The 15,896-nt window shown below is 41.0% G+C and overlaps 3 protein-coding genes across 8 annotated transcripts; 1 reads left to right on the forward strand and 2 right to left on the reverse strand.

The window, feature by feature from the left end:
- The first annotated feature begins 815 nt into the window (after positions 1-815).
- Positions 816-1,713, forward strand: galla-2 (MIP18 family protein galla-2). The gene is made up of 3 exons (XM_046612057.2): positions 816-1,032; positions 1,116-1,195; positions 1,281-1,713. The coding sequence occupies exons 1-3, from the start codon at positions 912-914 to the stop codon at positions 1,548-1,550; spliced, it is 471 nt and encodes a 156-aa protein (XP_046468013.1). The 5' UTR covers positions 816-911; the 3' UTR covers positions 1,551-1,713.
- On the reverse strand, positions 1,703-3,991 carry OXA1L (OXA1L mitochondrial inner membrane protein). Its single transcript, XM_046612047.2, has 8 exons — positions 3,760-3,991; positions 3,450-3,624; positions 2,994-3,164; positions 2,767-2,910; positions 2,609-2,694; positions 2,232-2,504; positions 1,993-2,155; positions 1,703-1,913 (listed from the first exon to the last, which is right to left on the reverse strand). Exons 1-8 carry the CDS (start codon positions 3,823-3,825, stop codon positions 1,750-1,752), a joined length of 1,242 nt encoding a protein of 413 aa, XP_046468003.1. The 5' UTR covers positions 3,826-3,991; the 3' UTR covers positions 1,703-1,749.
- A 2,207-nt stretch (positions 3,992-6,198) lies between these two features.
- On the reverse strand, positions 6,199-15,847 carry LOC124212200 (uncharacterized). Of its 6 annotated transcripts, none has more exons than XM_046612048.2 (7): positions 15,721-15,847; positions 14,078-14,328; positions 11,182-11,410; positions 10,612-10,773; positions 10,006-10,213; positions 9,015-9,210; positions 6,199-8,117 (listed from the first exon to the last, which is right to left on the reverse strand). In XM_046612048.2, the coding sequence occupies exons 2-7, from the start codon at positions 14,167-14,169 to the stop codon at positions 7,925-7,927; spliced, it is 1,080 nt and encodes a 359-aa protein (XP_046468004.1). In that variant the 5' UTR covers positions 14,170-14,328; positions 15,721-15,847; the 3' UTR covers positions 6,199-7,924. The 6 variants fall into 6 exon arrangements, with proteins under 6 accessions (XP_046468004.1, XP_046468007.1, XP_046468005.1 ...); XM_046612051.2 differs by having other exon boundaries at positions 14,078-14,271; positions 15,721-15,836; XM_046612049.2 differs by having other exon boundaries at positions 14,078-14,317; positions 15,721-15,835.
- Positions 15,848-15,896: the final 49 nt, after the last annotated feature.

The raw sequence follows: 15,896 nt of genomic DNA on the forward strand, positions 1-15,896 counted from the left end.
ATTCGAAATTTAGTTGAAACTTTTTCAGGTAAAAGTAAAAAGGAAAAAAATTGTTGGTCGTAAGGATACTATTACCGAAAAAAGTTTCAACAAAATAAAAAATGGTAAGGGTTCAAATTATCTGACTCCACGTGGAATCCTTTGTCCATATATCATTATAACTAATGTTAATCTTCCTTACAAAAATCATTGCATAGTTCTCAGATGGTTATTTCTTTAGTTACTTGGCACGCCGGGTTTATCGTCAGCTCTTTAATTCAGTGCGTTAACGTGGAATATATCAAAAAAATGGCAAAAATATATCCCAACAATCGGAAAAGAATAGCAACGGATTAAGAATTTCAATACGATCTATTCCGATTTCTTTATCCAAACGGATGTTTCGTATTCTTTGAAAAGAATCAATTCGGATGGAAAGAATTGAATCGGATTGATAATTTCCATCCCTTATTCTAGATAGATAATTGAAACGAACAAGCTGTTAGAGGTGGCATTGTCGCGAATATGACGGGATAGGAAAGAACAGATAAAATCGAATAGAAACGAATAAACAGATTAAAACGAACAGTGTCTCATTGGAATGACTCATGCTTAATTCGGAAACTTAAAGAAATGGGATTCATAATTCTGCTAATCGATCCGTTTCTATTCTTTTCCGATTGTTGCGATCCACGTAGGTAATACTTAACAGCGATAAAACCTCTGCCCCTGTATTCCGCAGCATGACATACACATCAGCGATGCATAACCTTACGAGGGTGAACCTTAGGGATGACGTTTAGCAGCGCCATCTCGCGAAAATTTTTTAATTCTCGTTGACAATAAATAATAGCTCCGCATTTAACTCGGTGTAGGAATACCATCGGGTACCGTGTTGATTTGCACGATTTGCACTTATTAATAAGGAAAGAATGGCTGATCAATTAGAAAACACTAATCCAAAATTGTATAAAAAAGTTCATGAGAGGGAAATCACAGCTGAGGACGAAGACGAGGATGTTGTCGATGACTTTGACTCCCGAGAAATATTCGGTAATTCTAACCTCTCGCACTTTTAGCCCGTAGCCTCACGCTCACGTGATTAGTAGGGATCTAAGATTCATGACAATTTACAGATCTTATTCGCAACATCAACGATCCGGAACACCCTCTGACTCTGGAGGAATTGAACGTTGTTGAACAAAGCCTTATAGAGGTATGTAGCTACTTAGGTTAGGTCGCCTTTAGCAGCTTCAACCCGATGGACCAGGAGTTTCATTCTGATATGCGGCTACTTTCAGGTTGATAATAAGCACAATAAAGTCCACGTTAAATTCACACCTACGATACCTCACTGCAGCATGGCAACATTGATCGGTCTCTCTATCAGAGTCCAACTTTTGCGTGCCCTGCCATCAAGGTTTAAAGTGAATGTGGAAATAACGCCCGGAACGCACGCCTCTGAGACAGCGGTAAACAAGCAGCTTGCAGATAAGGAAAGAGTTGCAGCCGCACTGGAAAATAATCACCTTATTGAAGTAATCAATCAATGCATTGCCGCAAAAATGTAAATGGTCTACGTCGGCTAGATGTAAAAATAATTCACTCTTACTAGTGAGTAATGTACAGTTTTGTATATAACATGTAATACTAGAGTATAATTTTGATGTAAAAATTCTATTGGAATTCATATGAATCATGGATGGAGTAAACAAATGGCAAGTTATGGCTAAAGTTTTCCTTTTATTATCACAATATATTTACAACAACTCAATCCCGTTTCCGGGCCATAATCCGTGTCGGTGGTGGTGTTTGTGCAGTGGGATTATATTTATACGTTTTTGGTACAGGCCCCCGTCCAGCCCGTTCAAATTCCATGTGATCTGCTTCGCCTCTGTCTTGTAATGCCCCAGCCAGTTTCATGTTGGACCAAGCTGCAACAATGGTAGTTTGGTTGAAGGATTTCAGAATAACAAACCGAACAGACTGGAAATCGATTGTATAATAATTTACATTCTTTGAATCCTTTGACAAATCCTTTGTTGGGAGCAAGTTGCGTCGGTGCATGCTTAATAGTTGCTTCGATTTTGAAAAAGGTTCGAACTGATGGAACCTTCAAAAGCATAGCTTGACCTAAAGATATAAAATTTGTCGCTGTCCAGTAAACTAATATAGCCTGAAATCAAGGTGGAAGTTGGATGAAGATAGTGAGCAACACAATTTTTTTTTACTACTCTCAATTACCAACTTACTCCGTCAAAATGCATGATGAATGGAAACATAATGATAGGAATTGCTTTGATCGCATGTGCCATGAATCCAGGTCCCAAAGTATCCAGTTTTAACCCGTCAGCTCCAATCTTTATTGTTACATACATTGTAGCGCTAGTTATCAGCGGTAACAAATAGTATTGGTCAGGAATAGTTAAATCTGTAAACCACCAAAGACCTCCTGTGCGCAAACTTTCCACTGGAGCGTTTGCCATACCTCTGAGTGCCATGAAAAACGACACAAAAAATGGTGCCTGTAAGAAATTATGAGACAGGTTGATCAAGATATAAGGAACTACTGGAAAAATACGAAAATAAATAGAATGTGGAAGATGTTACAATAATTTTGATGCATTACCTGTACCAAAGGCACCAAAGCACTTTTTAATGGAGAAATCCCTTTAGATTTCATAAATGTGTAAAGATCCTGTCCGTATCTTGCAGCTGGATACATATTACAAATAATTAATAAACTCAACAAGTAGCAATCCATAGTATGTCATTTATAAATCATACCGTCAAAATCATTTCCATATTCTCTTGCCTCTGTCATCTTAGCCTGAAGATATTGTACTTGAGGCATGTAGTTATTCATTTTTGCTGAATTCCTTTGCGCCTTAATGACAAGTGGGAACACTAAAAGCCTCACGCATATGGTGCCTGTAATGTTATTCATTGCATAAAAGACTCAAAAGTGATAACAAAAAGATTATGTCAATAGTGAAATACACAGCCCGCGTTACCGATCATTATTGTCCCCCACCATGGTAATCCCAGACCAATATGTAAGTATTCTAAAGCAGACTGAATGAGCCCCGGTGGCCAGTTGCTTCCTAGGCCTAGAGCGGTAATAGGTGGTTCACTTAAACCCTGAACAATATCTACCACTTCTGGTGCAGGTAGTGACGGAGGTTCTGAAAAATTTAATATTGTTAATCAAAATCTTCTGTCAATACAATAAGATAGGAAAAAGAAATTATATTTTTACAGACAGAAAGTTATTTGGAAATTATGGTAAGAAAGGCTGACAAAGAAAACAGTTTATGAAATTGTCAGTCAATTGTATCAAAAAATTTGTTGAATCCCAGGGTCTTGATAACATTCTCTGTTTTTCAGTTTCTCGGCAAGGGCGTAGAAGCTTGAAGAAAAGTCTGATGAACACTTGAGAGCAGCTTTTAATACACATGAAGGTATAATACCCGGTATGTTCGGCAGGAGGTTGTCAGGTATTTTATCCTCAACTGTGCTGGCACATCGAACGAAAGCTGTTCCAAGGATAGGTTTGTGTCGCGATAGCCCCAAAGAGGGGACATTTTTCAATCCTGTATTTTCAAATTTACGTGTCACGTGAAGTGATCTGTGAGAAACGAGAACCTGTCAAAAATGAACTCTATTAAGCGTGCGCATTATCAAACAAGACCTGTCACTTGACAAGAAATCAGATTTTGTTATTTCGGAACATTGCGAAGCTGGATCATAACCTCAAAAAATGTAACTTGACTCGCTTACCTTTGACACACTATACGTCTTTGCCAGCGTTCGATTGTGCAGCCTTAGAGACATTCGCGACAACATTTTTGATGGGACGATTCTTCACTCTGGTATTTATTAATCGGTATACGGTTCACGCAAATACCTGTCGCGGTATTTTTACGTGACGACCCACGAACGTAATAAATCCACGCTGCGTTCAGTTCAAGTTGTTACATCACGTGCGCAGCGAGGATGCTCTACGCTACCTACTTACGGCAGCTTACGGCTATATGAATTCGTGCGAACTACCGCAACACTATAATAACTGCAACTTCACTGTGCAGCTTTGACCCGAAATTCAAACAGCTCCGAAACGCTGACTGACTGATCTCCAATTTGTATCACGAAATTGTACACTAACCGAAAGAATAAAATAAATTTTATTACAACTCTAAAATGCGTCTTTCCAAAATTGAAAGTTACTCGGTTTGGCAACGAAATGAAACAGTATAGTAAGCGATATACGTAGTGCTTTGAAATGTTTTATTTTTATATAACAGCCTGTATTTTTCTTTCACCCTTTCAATAGAATTTATGTCATATAATATATAAATATTTCACCGTGATACGGCGCATAAATTATGTTATTTGTAACTCGAGTTATTACATACAATGGAAGTAAGGTGGTCATCATCTCGCACAATATTATAACTATACCACGATACCATAATATATGTACAGTAGAGACGCAGTCCAGGCATATACTTGCAGCTTAATATATTTATATAAATATTGTATATGTACACATGTAATGATAACAATGTCATAAGTTACGAATAGTAACGATATAAACCTTTCAAACTCTTCACGTCAGACTGATTCGTCGAGCCGTATAACACCGCAGATTGATAAAATTAGTTTTCGAGCTCATAATTATAACGATAGTTTTTGTCAAATCCCAGTATTTTGATTTTTAATTAGGTACGAACCTGAAGTTTTGATTGGATGGATAATTTTTGACAATAAGTATTAGTTTCTGTGTTTACCATCTCACCTTCATTGAGATATGCCTGGCACTCACTTTTTTAATTTCCAAATATCCGTCATCCATCTGTTTGTATTTCCTGCGTGATTTTCATGCAATTAGTACAAGCTTCGAATCGTAATAAACTACTTTTCTCGATGATAAAAAATTCGCTTGCATGGCAGTCTAAAATTACCAGTTGATAACTCCTGAAAGTTTTTTACACTTTTACAGTGCAAGTAAAAGTAGCAGACTCGGTTGGACTACTATTTTATAGCTGAGCAATGAATTTGATCTACCCTATAGTCTTTCTTTAGTAAGTACATTTTCCCAAAGTGTATAAGTTGATATAATTAAATATGGAGCAATTATTAATCGTAATACGTACGAAAACGCCGTTAATATCGTGGAAATTCATATTCCATGAAAAACTTCTCTTTCCTATGCGAATTTACCATGACGAGGTAAAGATATAAGCTAGCTAACTTTCTAGTGTAATCTAACTTTACACCTATTTTACGTATACCTAGACGCCAATTATTTATTAATAATTTGCGTACTCACTGATTCATTTCCGAAGGTCGGTCAGAACGACTTTTACATATTTGTCAGATTTACCGAGATGACGACTCCAAGAATTAACACTACGAGTATGCCTATATATTCAACCTTCGAACCATGCGATAGGAGTAGTAATACGAGATCCACCGCCTCTATTATATTCTATACATACCCTAGCAACTCCTTAATTATCGTATATTAATTTCACAATAGATTGTTCGGCTATAAATTTGACTGTAGATATGTTTATTTAATATTGCCGTATCAACTTTCTACAATGTCGAAAATTTCTTGTACACATTCACGAGATTTGTTGGAAAATCTGCGAATTACACTTGAAGATACTTGAAAATTTTCAACAATGTAATTAATTAACGACAAACTAACGAACAATACTAAAATAATCATTACGCTAGCTTGTCGACTAATAAGTGCAGTGATCTCTGCTAGTCCCTAACTGCTTCAACAGTCTATGTATCACACCTAAACTGGGTATTCCAACATTATCTATTCCGCATGTCTGCAATATGTGATATTATTCGCGACATGGAATCGTCTAAAATTTTATTTCGTTTGAAAACTGACCTTCATTCTATAAACTGCTCGTGCACACAGTCAGATTAAATCTGCGAAATCCGGTATATTTGATATAGCCACAAATCATTCAAGGTGTTACTATGCAGCTTAAAATCATTCCTAATTCCTAATTAATATGCATGGTCTGACCCATCGCAACGCTAGCTTGTACAGACCGCGCATTTTCCGTTCGCATACAGTAATCGTACGTAAGTAGCACCATAATTGGATATAATCACGAGGAAAACGTATGACAATATAGGTGTGTGCAATTATTCCTCGCTCAGGAACGGGGTAAATAAAATGATAACAAAAATAATAAAATCCCTTTTGATTAAATGCTGCGAAAATATATAAAAATTCTTGAATCACAATGTATACAGTTACTTCGGCACGTTATAATGTCAATAATGTCAATCCATGGTAACCAGAACACTGACGTCGTCATCCTCGACTCTAACGGTCGTATAAAGCTTACCAACAGTCCGACACTTCTTTATTTTAGCCCGTTGGTTCCTCGCTATTGACAGCCATCCGCTCCCCCCGCTTGGATTAACCTGGACAACGGTATCAAGCTGATTTCTGCTCGATCCACTCGGTGATCTGTGGAGTTTCGTGATTGCATGATTTCGTCTCCTGACCGGATCCAGATCGGCGCTCGGTCCCGCTTGATTTCCAGTGATCCAGCTAGTCTCCGACGAAGAGGTTCTCCTCAGTTTACCGCGAAGTTTAAAACCGGAAAATCCGGTAGACGGAAGATCGACGTCGGTGTCGGTCATCTCGATCGATACAGATTGCTCAGGATCTCCTAGCGAAGATTCACCCGCGGTTTCGGACCTTTCAGACTTCGACGAGGGTGGGATCAATGGATAAGTCGGAGAACGTTTGGTGGAAACCGTCCAGCCGGTACCGAGAAACTGGGATCCCGTTATACCGAGCTTTCTGGACCAACTGTTCGACTTCTCGTGTTTCTCCGTACCCTCGGAGGAAACGGATCTCGGCGTCTGGTGAACAGGAACACGAATCTCCGTGACGTCGGGTATAGGATCGGTGGAATGGTGCTCAAACGAGGAATTTGTCGATCCGTAATCCTTCACCGAAGTGGAATTTGAATCGTGAGTTGGGGCGGATGGAGATTTTGATAGAACTCTGTGCTTCATCCCGGTTCTCGGATTGTCGAGACTGGACCTGGCAGCATTGGCGAAACTTGAGCGGCGGCTGCGAGGCAAATTCCACTCCGCGAGTCCGTGTTGCCTCGTAAAGGAGTCGATCCAGTCGGAAGACGGAGGCGCGGTGCTCGGGCCCTCAAAAGTCCACTCGATGGTCGCCGACCTTGAAAATTTGGGTCTACTTGAAGCCGCCGTATTCCCGGACTCTTCGACTCGTTTTGGACCCAGATGTTTTTCCTCGAAGGATACTTGCGGGCTGTTGTTCCTCTGGCGGATGGTTCGTCCCGTGTGCTTGGACCCTGTAGTGCGACCCGAGTAGCCCGGATTTTCGAACGACATGCTTGATTTTTCGTAGTTAGGTTGTCTGGTGGGTATAGGTCTGCCTTCCTCTTTGCCTCCAGTCGACGTCAGGTCAACCGCAAACTGTCTACACATTTTTTTGTCCCTCTGAGCTCCCCTCGCACCCCTGCTTCGGTCACTGTCGACCATGGTTCGACTCGCTTCGACGGTCACGGGGCCCCGAAAAGTAAAGCCTGGGGCTCGAGTCTTCGGGTATCGAACTCTTCCTGGTCTGTCAGCCGGGATGTACGACTCGTAGGACGCGTCAGCTGATTTTCCGGCGTCGGCAGCGTCGGAATTTGAATCCGCGATATCTGGTCGACCGGGTGACAGGCGCGCGGGGAGATTTCCGATCGCCTTGAACGTCCAGTCGGGGGTTTCTTCGCCCGAGGAAAGCGGGGACGAGGTAGAAGAAACCGACGACGTGGGTACGAGCGGAAGCTCAGAGGGCCGTGCTTGTGCTCGCCGTACTAGCCGTGCAGGCAGTTTGTACGCCGGGTGCCGAGGCTGGACCCCCGACGTACGGCTACAGCTACGTGGAAGCCGCGTTGCTGATCGAAGTCGATTCAGTCGCTGCCGGCTGGGGCCTCTCGTCGAGGGAATCGTACAGCGGGAACTCGCAGCATAATATGAACTTTAGGAACCACGGCACTTCGACGTATATCGACGGCGGGATCGGGATCAGCGGAGAAGTCGACTGCTTGTAGTACCGATAGTCCGGATTGCTGAAAATTCGAATCATTATTCATTCTGTAAGAGCTGAAGAGTCGTGAATTTCCTTTATTAAGGTAGGCGTACCAGTTATTGACTTTATCCCAATTATTGAGTTTTTTTGGTTGTCTGTTCGATCCTTAGTTCTAAAATTACCAAAAAATTGATTTGTAGTGTTTAACCCTTTAGCAATTGGTTTTATTCATCGAGAAATTCACAATTTATCCCATCCATTTATAATTTTGGCGAATAAAAGAGCCAATAATTGGGTCTAAGCGTGTCAATAACTAACCTTACATGGTCTGAGAAAATGGCTAATTCCAATTCTACTCCTCCGAGTAAATATTATTTTCACAGGGCATACTCAAAGGCCCCATTTATTCAAAGGATTTAAATATTTATCCGAAGTCGCCATTGTGGTTTGGTAACGCGTGATTGTCAAGAATAGTTTTATACCGTAAACGTACTTCATTTTATTCTTCTTCGTCGGTATTTTTACCGACCCCATGTGCACACAAATGCGCAAACACATACGAAATGATATAGATATCTGTATGCATGCATTGAAACTATCGGATTTTAGCTGAGCCAAATAAAAATTTCGTTGCCAAAACTATTTCCGCGTTTGCCAAACCATTCGTCATTTTTTTCTTTACAGTATTACAGAAACCACAATGACTGTTACAAACGCTTGACACCAACTGCAAAGACGGTCTCTTATAAGCCCGTAATCGTTAATCACCGATCGCACCAAACGTGGTTGTTAGTTTTTGGTCATTCGTTGGTTCTGATTTTTTACCGTTGAATAACGAGAACTGGCAGAATTGCCAGCAGTCGATTCAGGTCAGTAAAATATCGATGCAGTATACGTATATCCGAAGTTAAACGTAGCGATGCGGAATAATACTTACTCTCGGTATCGTTCGTCGGCTGATTTTTCCAGCAGAGGTATCCCAGAGACGAATAGAAGGAGCAAGGTCGTGAACAAAGGCGATGCGATGGCGACGTATTCAACACCCTCAATTACGTTTAACGAAATTATGAATATTCCCCACCAAACGACGATTTCGCCAAAATAATTTGGATGCCGTGAAAGCCGCCATAATCCTGAGGGATAAAAAATAGCCATCTAATTTTATGAAGCGCTCAAATCATGGAATCAGGAAGAGCGGTCAAAGGCCGGAACTTTTCTCGTCGAAAGACGTTCGGATCTTTGATCTCAGGGTTCGTACGCTTTTTGGAATCTGAAATTCCCTGACTTTTCCGGGTATTCCAGCCTGAAAATAGGATTTTTCTAGTAACATTTCATGACATATGCCACTGATTAATGACAATTCTTTTATATATTCATACTAATACCTTCAATATTACCTAGTTTCTAAACTGACTGTCTGACTATCAATTTACAAACAGCCTGCAATTTTCCGTAAGGAAAAATGAAACAAAATTTTGAGTGCAATTTTGTCTTCTCTCTTAAGATCGTCAGTACTTTGTATAAGAACGGGTTCGTTTCTTCGACAGATTCAAAATTCCGGATTTTTTTTCGAAATTCCCTGAATTTTGCCTGATTTGTTCCGCTATAAGAAATTCTCTGAGTTTTCCCAGTTTTCCAGGTTTTCCCTATGCGTACGAACCCTGGATCTCTTTAATTTTTTAATATCCAAGTCCCTGGCTAAAGCTGTGTGAAAACTAGGCACGATTACGCCACTCTCTCCAACGAAGTAATTATCAATAAACCGAACCCCGTCGGCGTGACTAGTCACGATCGATATCAGAAGTTGGTGTTATTAATAGAAGCCTGCGTTGCCTCCGTCATCGCGGGTCTGCGTAACGTATCGGCCGAAGGATGTTCAACTTGTACCAATAACTTGATAAAATAAATACGAGCAAGCAGCTTCTCACCGTCGTTGCACCACTTTCCGTCGTTCACGGGGTCCGATCTGAAGGAGAACTTCTGAAGATCGGCATAAGTTTCGGCCAGAAGCCCGATGACGAAAAGTCCAGTTCCAGCGCTGTCCAGGGTCGTCATCGTCTTCGGTGCCGGTGGAATTTTGTGCCGCGGAGAATTTATGAATATCACCGGCAAACTAACGACGAATACCCAAACCGCCTGTGAACCAATAATAAAAAAATCTGGTACATCAATGGCGATCTACTTTTTCGATGGAAATGAAAAATTCCAACATTTCATGCGCATGTACCACAAATGTTGCAGACCCCGCACCATTAAAGAGGTGGTCTGGCTCTGATTGTGGCGAAAGGTCGAACCGCACTAAACTTTACTCCTCCTTTGAGTACGAGAGATAAATTGAAATAAAGATTGTTGAAATTACTGGTGATGGATTCAAATCACTTTTGGAATTCTCCCGGCCATATTTAAGGTAAAAAAAAAATATTCATCGGAGGTAAGTAGCGAGAGATTTATTGTGTTTAAGCAGCTAGAAGTCGGCTCTTCAAAGATGTACGTACGTACGTCAAACTTACGTAGGGGATATATTTTGCACGTACCTGGAAGGTCCAGAAAACGGCGAAACGAATAATGTTACTCCGACGATCGTCGAACCTCTTGTCCCTTCCTATCTTTAGAATTCTATACAGCAGGTAGCCCGATAGTCGTGCACCCCAGAGACAGATGAAAATTGTAACCATCAATTGCCGACTATCGTAATTCTGAAAAAATAGTCGATGAAGTTATCTTCCCCGTGATCATTCAACTTATTTCAACATTAAATATCTGAAAACACTTAGTTTGGAGATCACTTGTGAATTGTTTAAAAACATAAATTTCATTGGGCGATATTGTGATGTTTCAACAAATTTGTAGAACTTTCGTATAATGAAAATGCCCGTGTATATAATTGATCACCCAAGTTGAACAGTTTCAAGATGCAATATGTATGGTCATACCAAGGAACAAACCCACTGTGCAAACTTTGTTACATATCTGTAAATGCAACACGTGAATACTTCAAGTGAACAGGAAATTCATATACTCTCGGAGAGTACGGCACCTGCTTTTCCCGATAACTGGAAGGCTCGAGAGCATCCGGTTAAGGTAATCTCAAGATTTAAATGTACCTTTCCATCCTGACCAAGGAAGAAGGTGAGCAAAGCTATTATGACGAAGTTCGTTCCTCCCGCAAAGTCGGTGACCTTGTCGATCTGCAACGACGCAGCAATGATGAAAAAGATGAGCTGCATCGCGACGGTGACGATGGCACTGATGGCCAGGTGATCAGCGTCCAAAATCTGAACAGCCATGTCCGGGGATTCTTGCGACCCCGCGGGCTCGCTCAGGCAAGTATCACTGTAACATTTTGAAAATTCAGTCGGCTTTGTTCACACAAGGGGTTGATCTCGTGCATATTCAACATAGCGATTACAGAATTTAAAGGCCTCCACAATCCAGCATGATACCTATTGATTTTTTATACTAAGACATCCGACGGGCTCCGTGAACTGGGTCATGATGTTTCGACTGACTAGGGATCGAATCGCCTTACCGCGGTACGTCGGCAAGTTGTACCTGCCTTCCAGCACTGCAATGACACTCCAACGGGTCGATTCAGTTTTAAGGATAAATTTTTATTCAACGAAAGTTTAAATCGCCGACGGGCGTGTGTTTGACCCATTCAATCACAATATCGCGGACAAAATCGGCGACGAGATCGTTAAATTAGTTTTGAACCGCGCCTACGTACGATCTTCCAATTATAAGATTACATGAACGATGACATCACGAATGGTACTCAAAAGTTGAACTTGTACTATAAAAATTTCTATCTGTTTACCAGTTCGATCCGTATATAACACCGCAGTAACAACCGACTATTTGCTGAACGAAAAGTGTCGGATCTCGTGCTCTGCGCAGTTATGAAACTTCCTTTCAATTGCGGCTCTAGAGGTAGATTGTAGCCCTTATAGGCATGTCGAATCGGTGAGAGATAACGAAAGATTGAGCTGGCTAGGCGCGATAAGCGCACTTCTCCGCGTTAGTCACTTAGCATAGGACGAGAAGAGCCCCACTTACGAGTGACACGCACACTATGGGCGCGAAAAACGTTTTACGTAACTAATACACAAGCTGCGGGCGAGGTTTAGGCAATGGAAATGGAATGTTCGACCAGGCATGATTACACGCAAGGCGATAAAGTGCAACGATATTACAGGTATGTAATCGTTACCTTAAGCCGGGGATGAATATCAGGCATTGCCGCGGATCATTCCAGATCGGCAAGTTTGATCCGTGCGTTACTGCATGCGGGGCGCGAAACGGGGATGATAAATCTGTGCGGGCACTTTGTTTCTATGTATATTGCACACGCGTTTTTTGGGTTTCTTTTTTCACAGAGTGCAAAACGTGCTCTCACATGCTGTCGGAACTCGTGTTAGCCGCGCTCGCGATACTGACAGTGAGAAGCGGACTCCGGGAACGTGACGTCGCAGCCTCCGTAGAGGATCAATATGACCGCGCGAGAGTCTCGCTCAGACCGCGGGAGGGCAAACACCCGACCTGGTCAGCCGGCCTTAGCACACTGACACACTCCAAGAATCCTAGAACACTGAGCCGACGCCTGGACCAAGAGTAGAGCCCAGGTTTACGCCAGTCTACGCCAGTTTACGGCTATTGAATAAGGAAGGAGCATAAAGAACTGAGTGCGGACAATCGGTCACAGGGCGCAGGCGGGTTTTCACCCGCTTCGTAGGTATAATTACAGAAATTCGGGCTTAAGGGACAAGACGAAGAATTCTACGAACGTAACCCAATTTTATTTGTATTAATCAAGGAAAAAACCGCGCAGTTAGTAATCAGTGATTTTCCCCTTTATTCAGATATCAAGTGACTCGAAAGTATTTTTGGACTGCTTGAATCTAAACAGTTTTATTTCCTCGTCGCGGACTGTCTTCAGCGAGCGGTTTCAAACTTTTTGCTTTAATTTACTAAAATACTAAGTCCTACTTGTGGGTAGGTAACTATTGTTTTTTCGTTGCCAGTAGGGTCGATCACAGAATTCAGATCATCAATCAATTTCGAATTTATTAACGTCAATTATTTTCCGTTTAAAATGATCTCTTCTCAAAATGGCAACGCAGAAGATAACTTTTAGAGTCCCTACAACGTTTGAACTTATCACGATCGTATAAGCCTTTTTGCGATGCGCATCATCAGGAGGATCATAGTCGTATGACAGACAAGCAGAAAATTTTAAGTTATCAAACACTTCAAGGCCTGAATATTACGTAATATCTGAGTGAATACGAACGTGCCAAACAATCCAGGCATTCGTATAAATCTGGACAACCGGCTAATGGCAATCAAGTTCCGGAAAACTTGGAATTTTTAAACATATTACTCATGAATCTCTGGTCGCCTTCAAACGTCATACATACTTGTTATTCATTCCCTTTTCGGAGCAGAACGCAATACTGGCATATCAACATTTTCTAATCTATCGGTTTAACGATAAACCAACGGGGACCAGATAGGAAAGTAGTGTGTGTCTTGGTACAATATCGATTTATTTACAACCATCCAATACCCGGCAAAGTACACCGTGTAGAAGGCGCGTAACAAGTATAAAATAGATGATGATGTCTGCCTGATTATCGGAACATATTATAGCAACTCACATACGCTCAAGACTTCCTTTTACCTTCGAACTTATGACCAGAACGTTTTATTGAATTCCGATTTCTTTTCTTTCAAGTATCGTCTTGCAGCATATCTCATATACCCCCCTCCCGACTTTTCTCTCCAAAATGAGGACAGCTACGTATGAATTATGTAATAACTTTGAGTCATGAAATTTTACATAAAACGTAAGAAATTCGCGGTGATTATTGATAAGGATACAAACAAATTATGTTCTAGAAGCGTAACGCCTCATGCAGTTTCATGCTTTCAACTTCATACTTACATAGATATTTGTGAAAACAGTTTGCTGAGCAAGATTTGAAAGAAATTAGTACATACCTACTAAGAATGCCAACGGCAGAAAGGAAGAAATTCAACTCCTCTGACTGACGCATCGGAACGGCAGCGGGTGGTAAACTGTGATAATTCATCGACTGGCCTCCGTCCAATACCCAACACACGCCGCCGCGTGATATAACTTATTCGATTTTATGCATTCGTTTTGTTCGTATCTATCCCCAATTCCCAGACGTCTGAACAGAGAATTCACTGCGGTGATATCAGGAGTTGCATAACTTTCTGTAAAATACCTACGACAAATGACTCGAGGTTTTCAAGATCTCCTTCATCTGTACAAATCAGTTACATTCCAAGCTTTTATTCGAATCATTGTGCAACGTGCAGCAAAACAAGCCTCATTTGATAAACAATACGCACATTGTCTATATTTGAACGCGTGAATTTGAATCCGGTTACACATATAAAACAAACAAAAAACAAAAAACAAACAATAAGAATAATTATATACCTTTCACATGATGCGTTTAAAACTATGTTCAACAGCGGTAATAACAGTCAACGTACAATTAAACTCGTGCCAATTCGTAATCCAAAATTAACAAAACAATATCTCGCCCCGTGTCAACAGTGTGCTCGTCACGGGTGTATGAAAGGTTGCAGCTTTGACTGTACGCAGGGGTATCATTGCATCCACAGTGTGACTATATGCATGCTACTTAGGGGGGTGCCCGGGTCGATTTCGACATTGACGTATATAACTCTAAATATCAAAGTCCACGTATCCTCATTCTATACGCAATTCAGAACAAAAATGCATCAACACATTTTCATTCGACGCAGAAATAAAGAAATGGCTTGTACTCTACGAAATCGCAGTAGTAAATTCGTAGAATTCAATATGCCGTTTCCTTATTTCATCGTGAAATGAAAATGTATTGGCGTGTTTTTGTTCAGAGTTGCGTATAGAATGGGGCTCTTGAGCTCTTGAGCTCTTGTTTGCATTTGAGATACGTAGACTTTGATGTTTAGATATATTATATACGCCAAAGTCGAAATCGACCAAGGCACCTCCATAACAGAGATTTAATCCAACTAATGTTTTTACGCCATGGTTCGAAAATTAGAAAATGCATCGATTCAGGAGTATTAAAACCTAGGAAGTAGCTGTTGGCAATCAACTGAACGTATATCAAAACGAGCATTGATCGAAAAATAAAAGAATTGTAAGTATGGTCGCAGGGTCAATAATGAAGAACAGCAGCCGTTTTAACGAACATAACATAACCTTTTACCCTATACGATTATACGAAACTATGGTAACAATTATTTATTTATACGGAGAGACATGCCTTCTATAGGTATTTGCATAGCCCCAAAATAGCATCCAAATTTGCGAAACTAAACGTGCCTATAATAATGAACTGAAGCGATGGTGACTAGGGATTGAATAACAAATTTTTCGATTATGACACCAGTACTAATTATTATCGTACGTATGTATTACGTACAGTACCATTGGACGAAACAGAGCAACAGATTGCCAAGTATAAAATACTTCTAGGCAAGACAAACAACATATTTTTGCGCGATGTACTCGCTGCTATTTATACATGCTCATAATACACAGGTTAGAATTCGTTCGATGCCGTAGGCGAAGAGTCTAGTGGTAATTAAGTACTCACGTGCGTGGGCTGCGGATTTCGCGAGGGCGAAAGAATCAGTGCGTCCTTCTACGTTCTACGCCGGAGGAAAACTCGTGTTTGTGGGTAGCAGGATAGCTGAGAAAGAAGAAACGGTGAGCGGGATGCGCGACGAATTGTCGTAGAAAGTTCCGTTCACGCAACGATCGTAGGATAGG

Source organism: Neodiprion pinetum, chromosome 2 (genome assembly GCF_021155775.2).
Source record: "Neodiprion pinetum isolate iyNeoPine1 chromosome 2, iyNeoPine1.2, whole genome shotgun sequence".
In the NCBI taxonomy this organism is placed as follows: domain Eukaryota; kingdom Metazoa; phylum Arthropoda; class Insecta; order Hymenoptera; family Diprionidae; genus Neodiprion; species Neodiprion pinetum.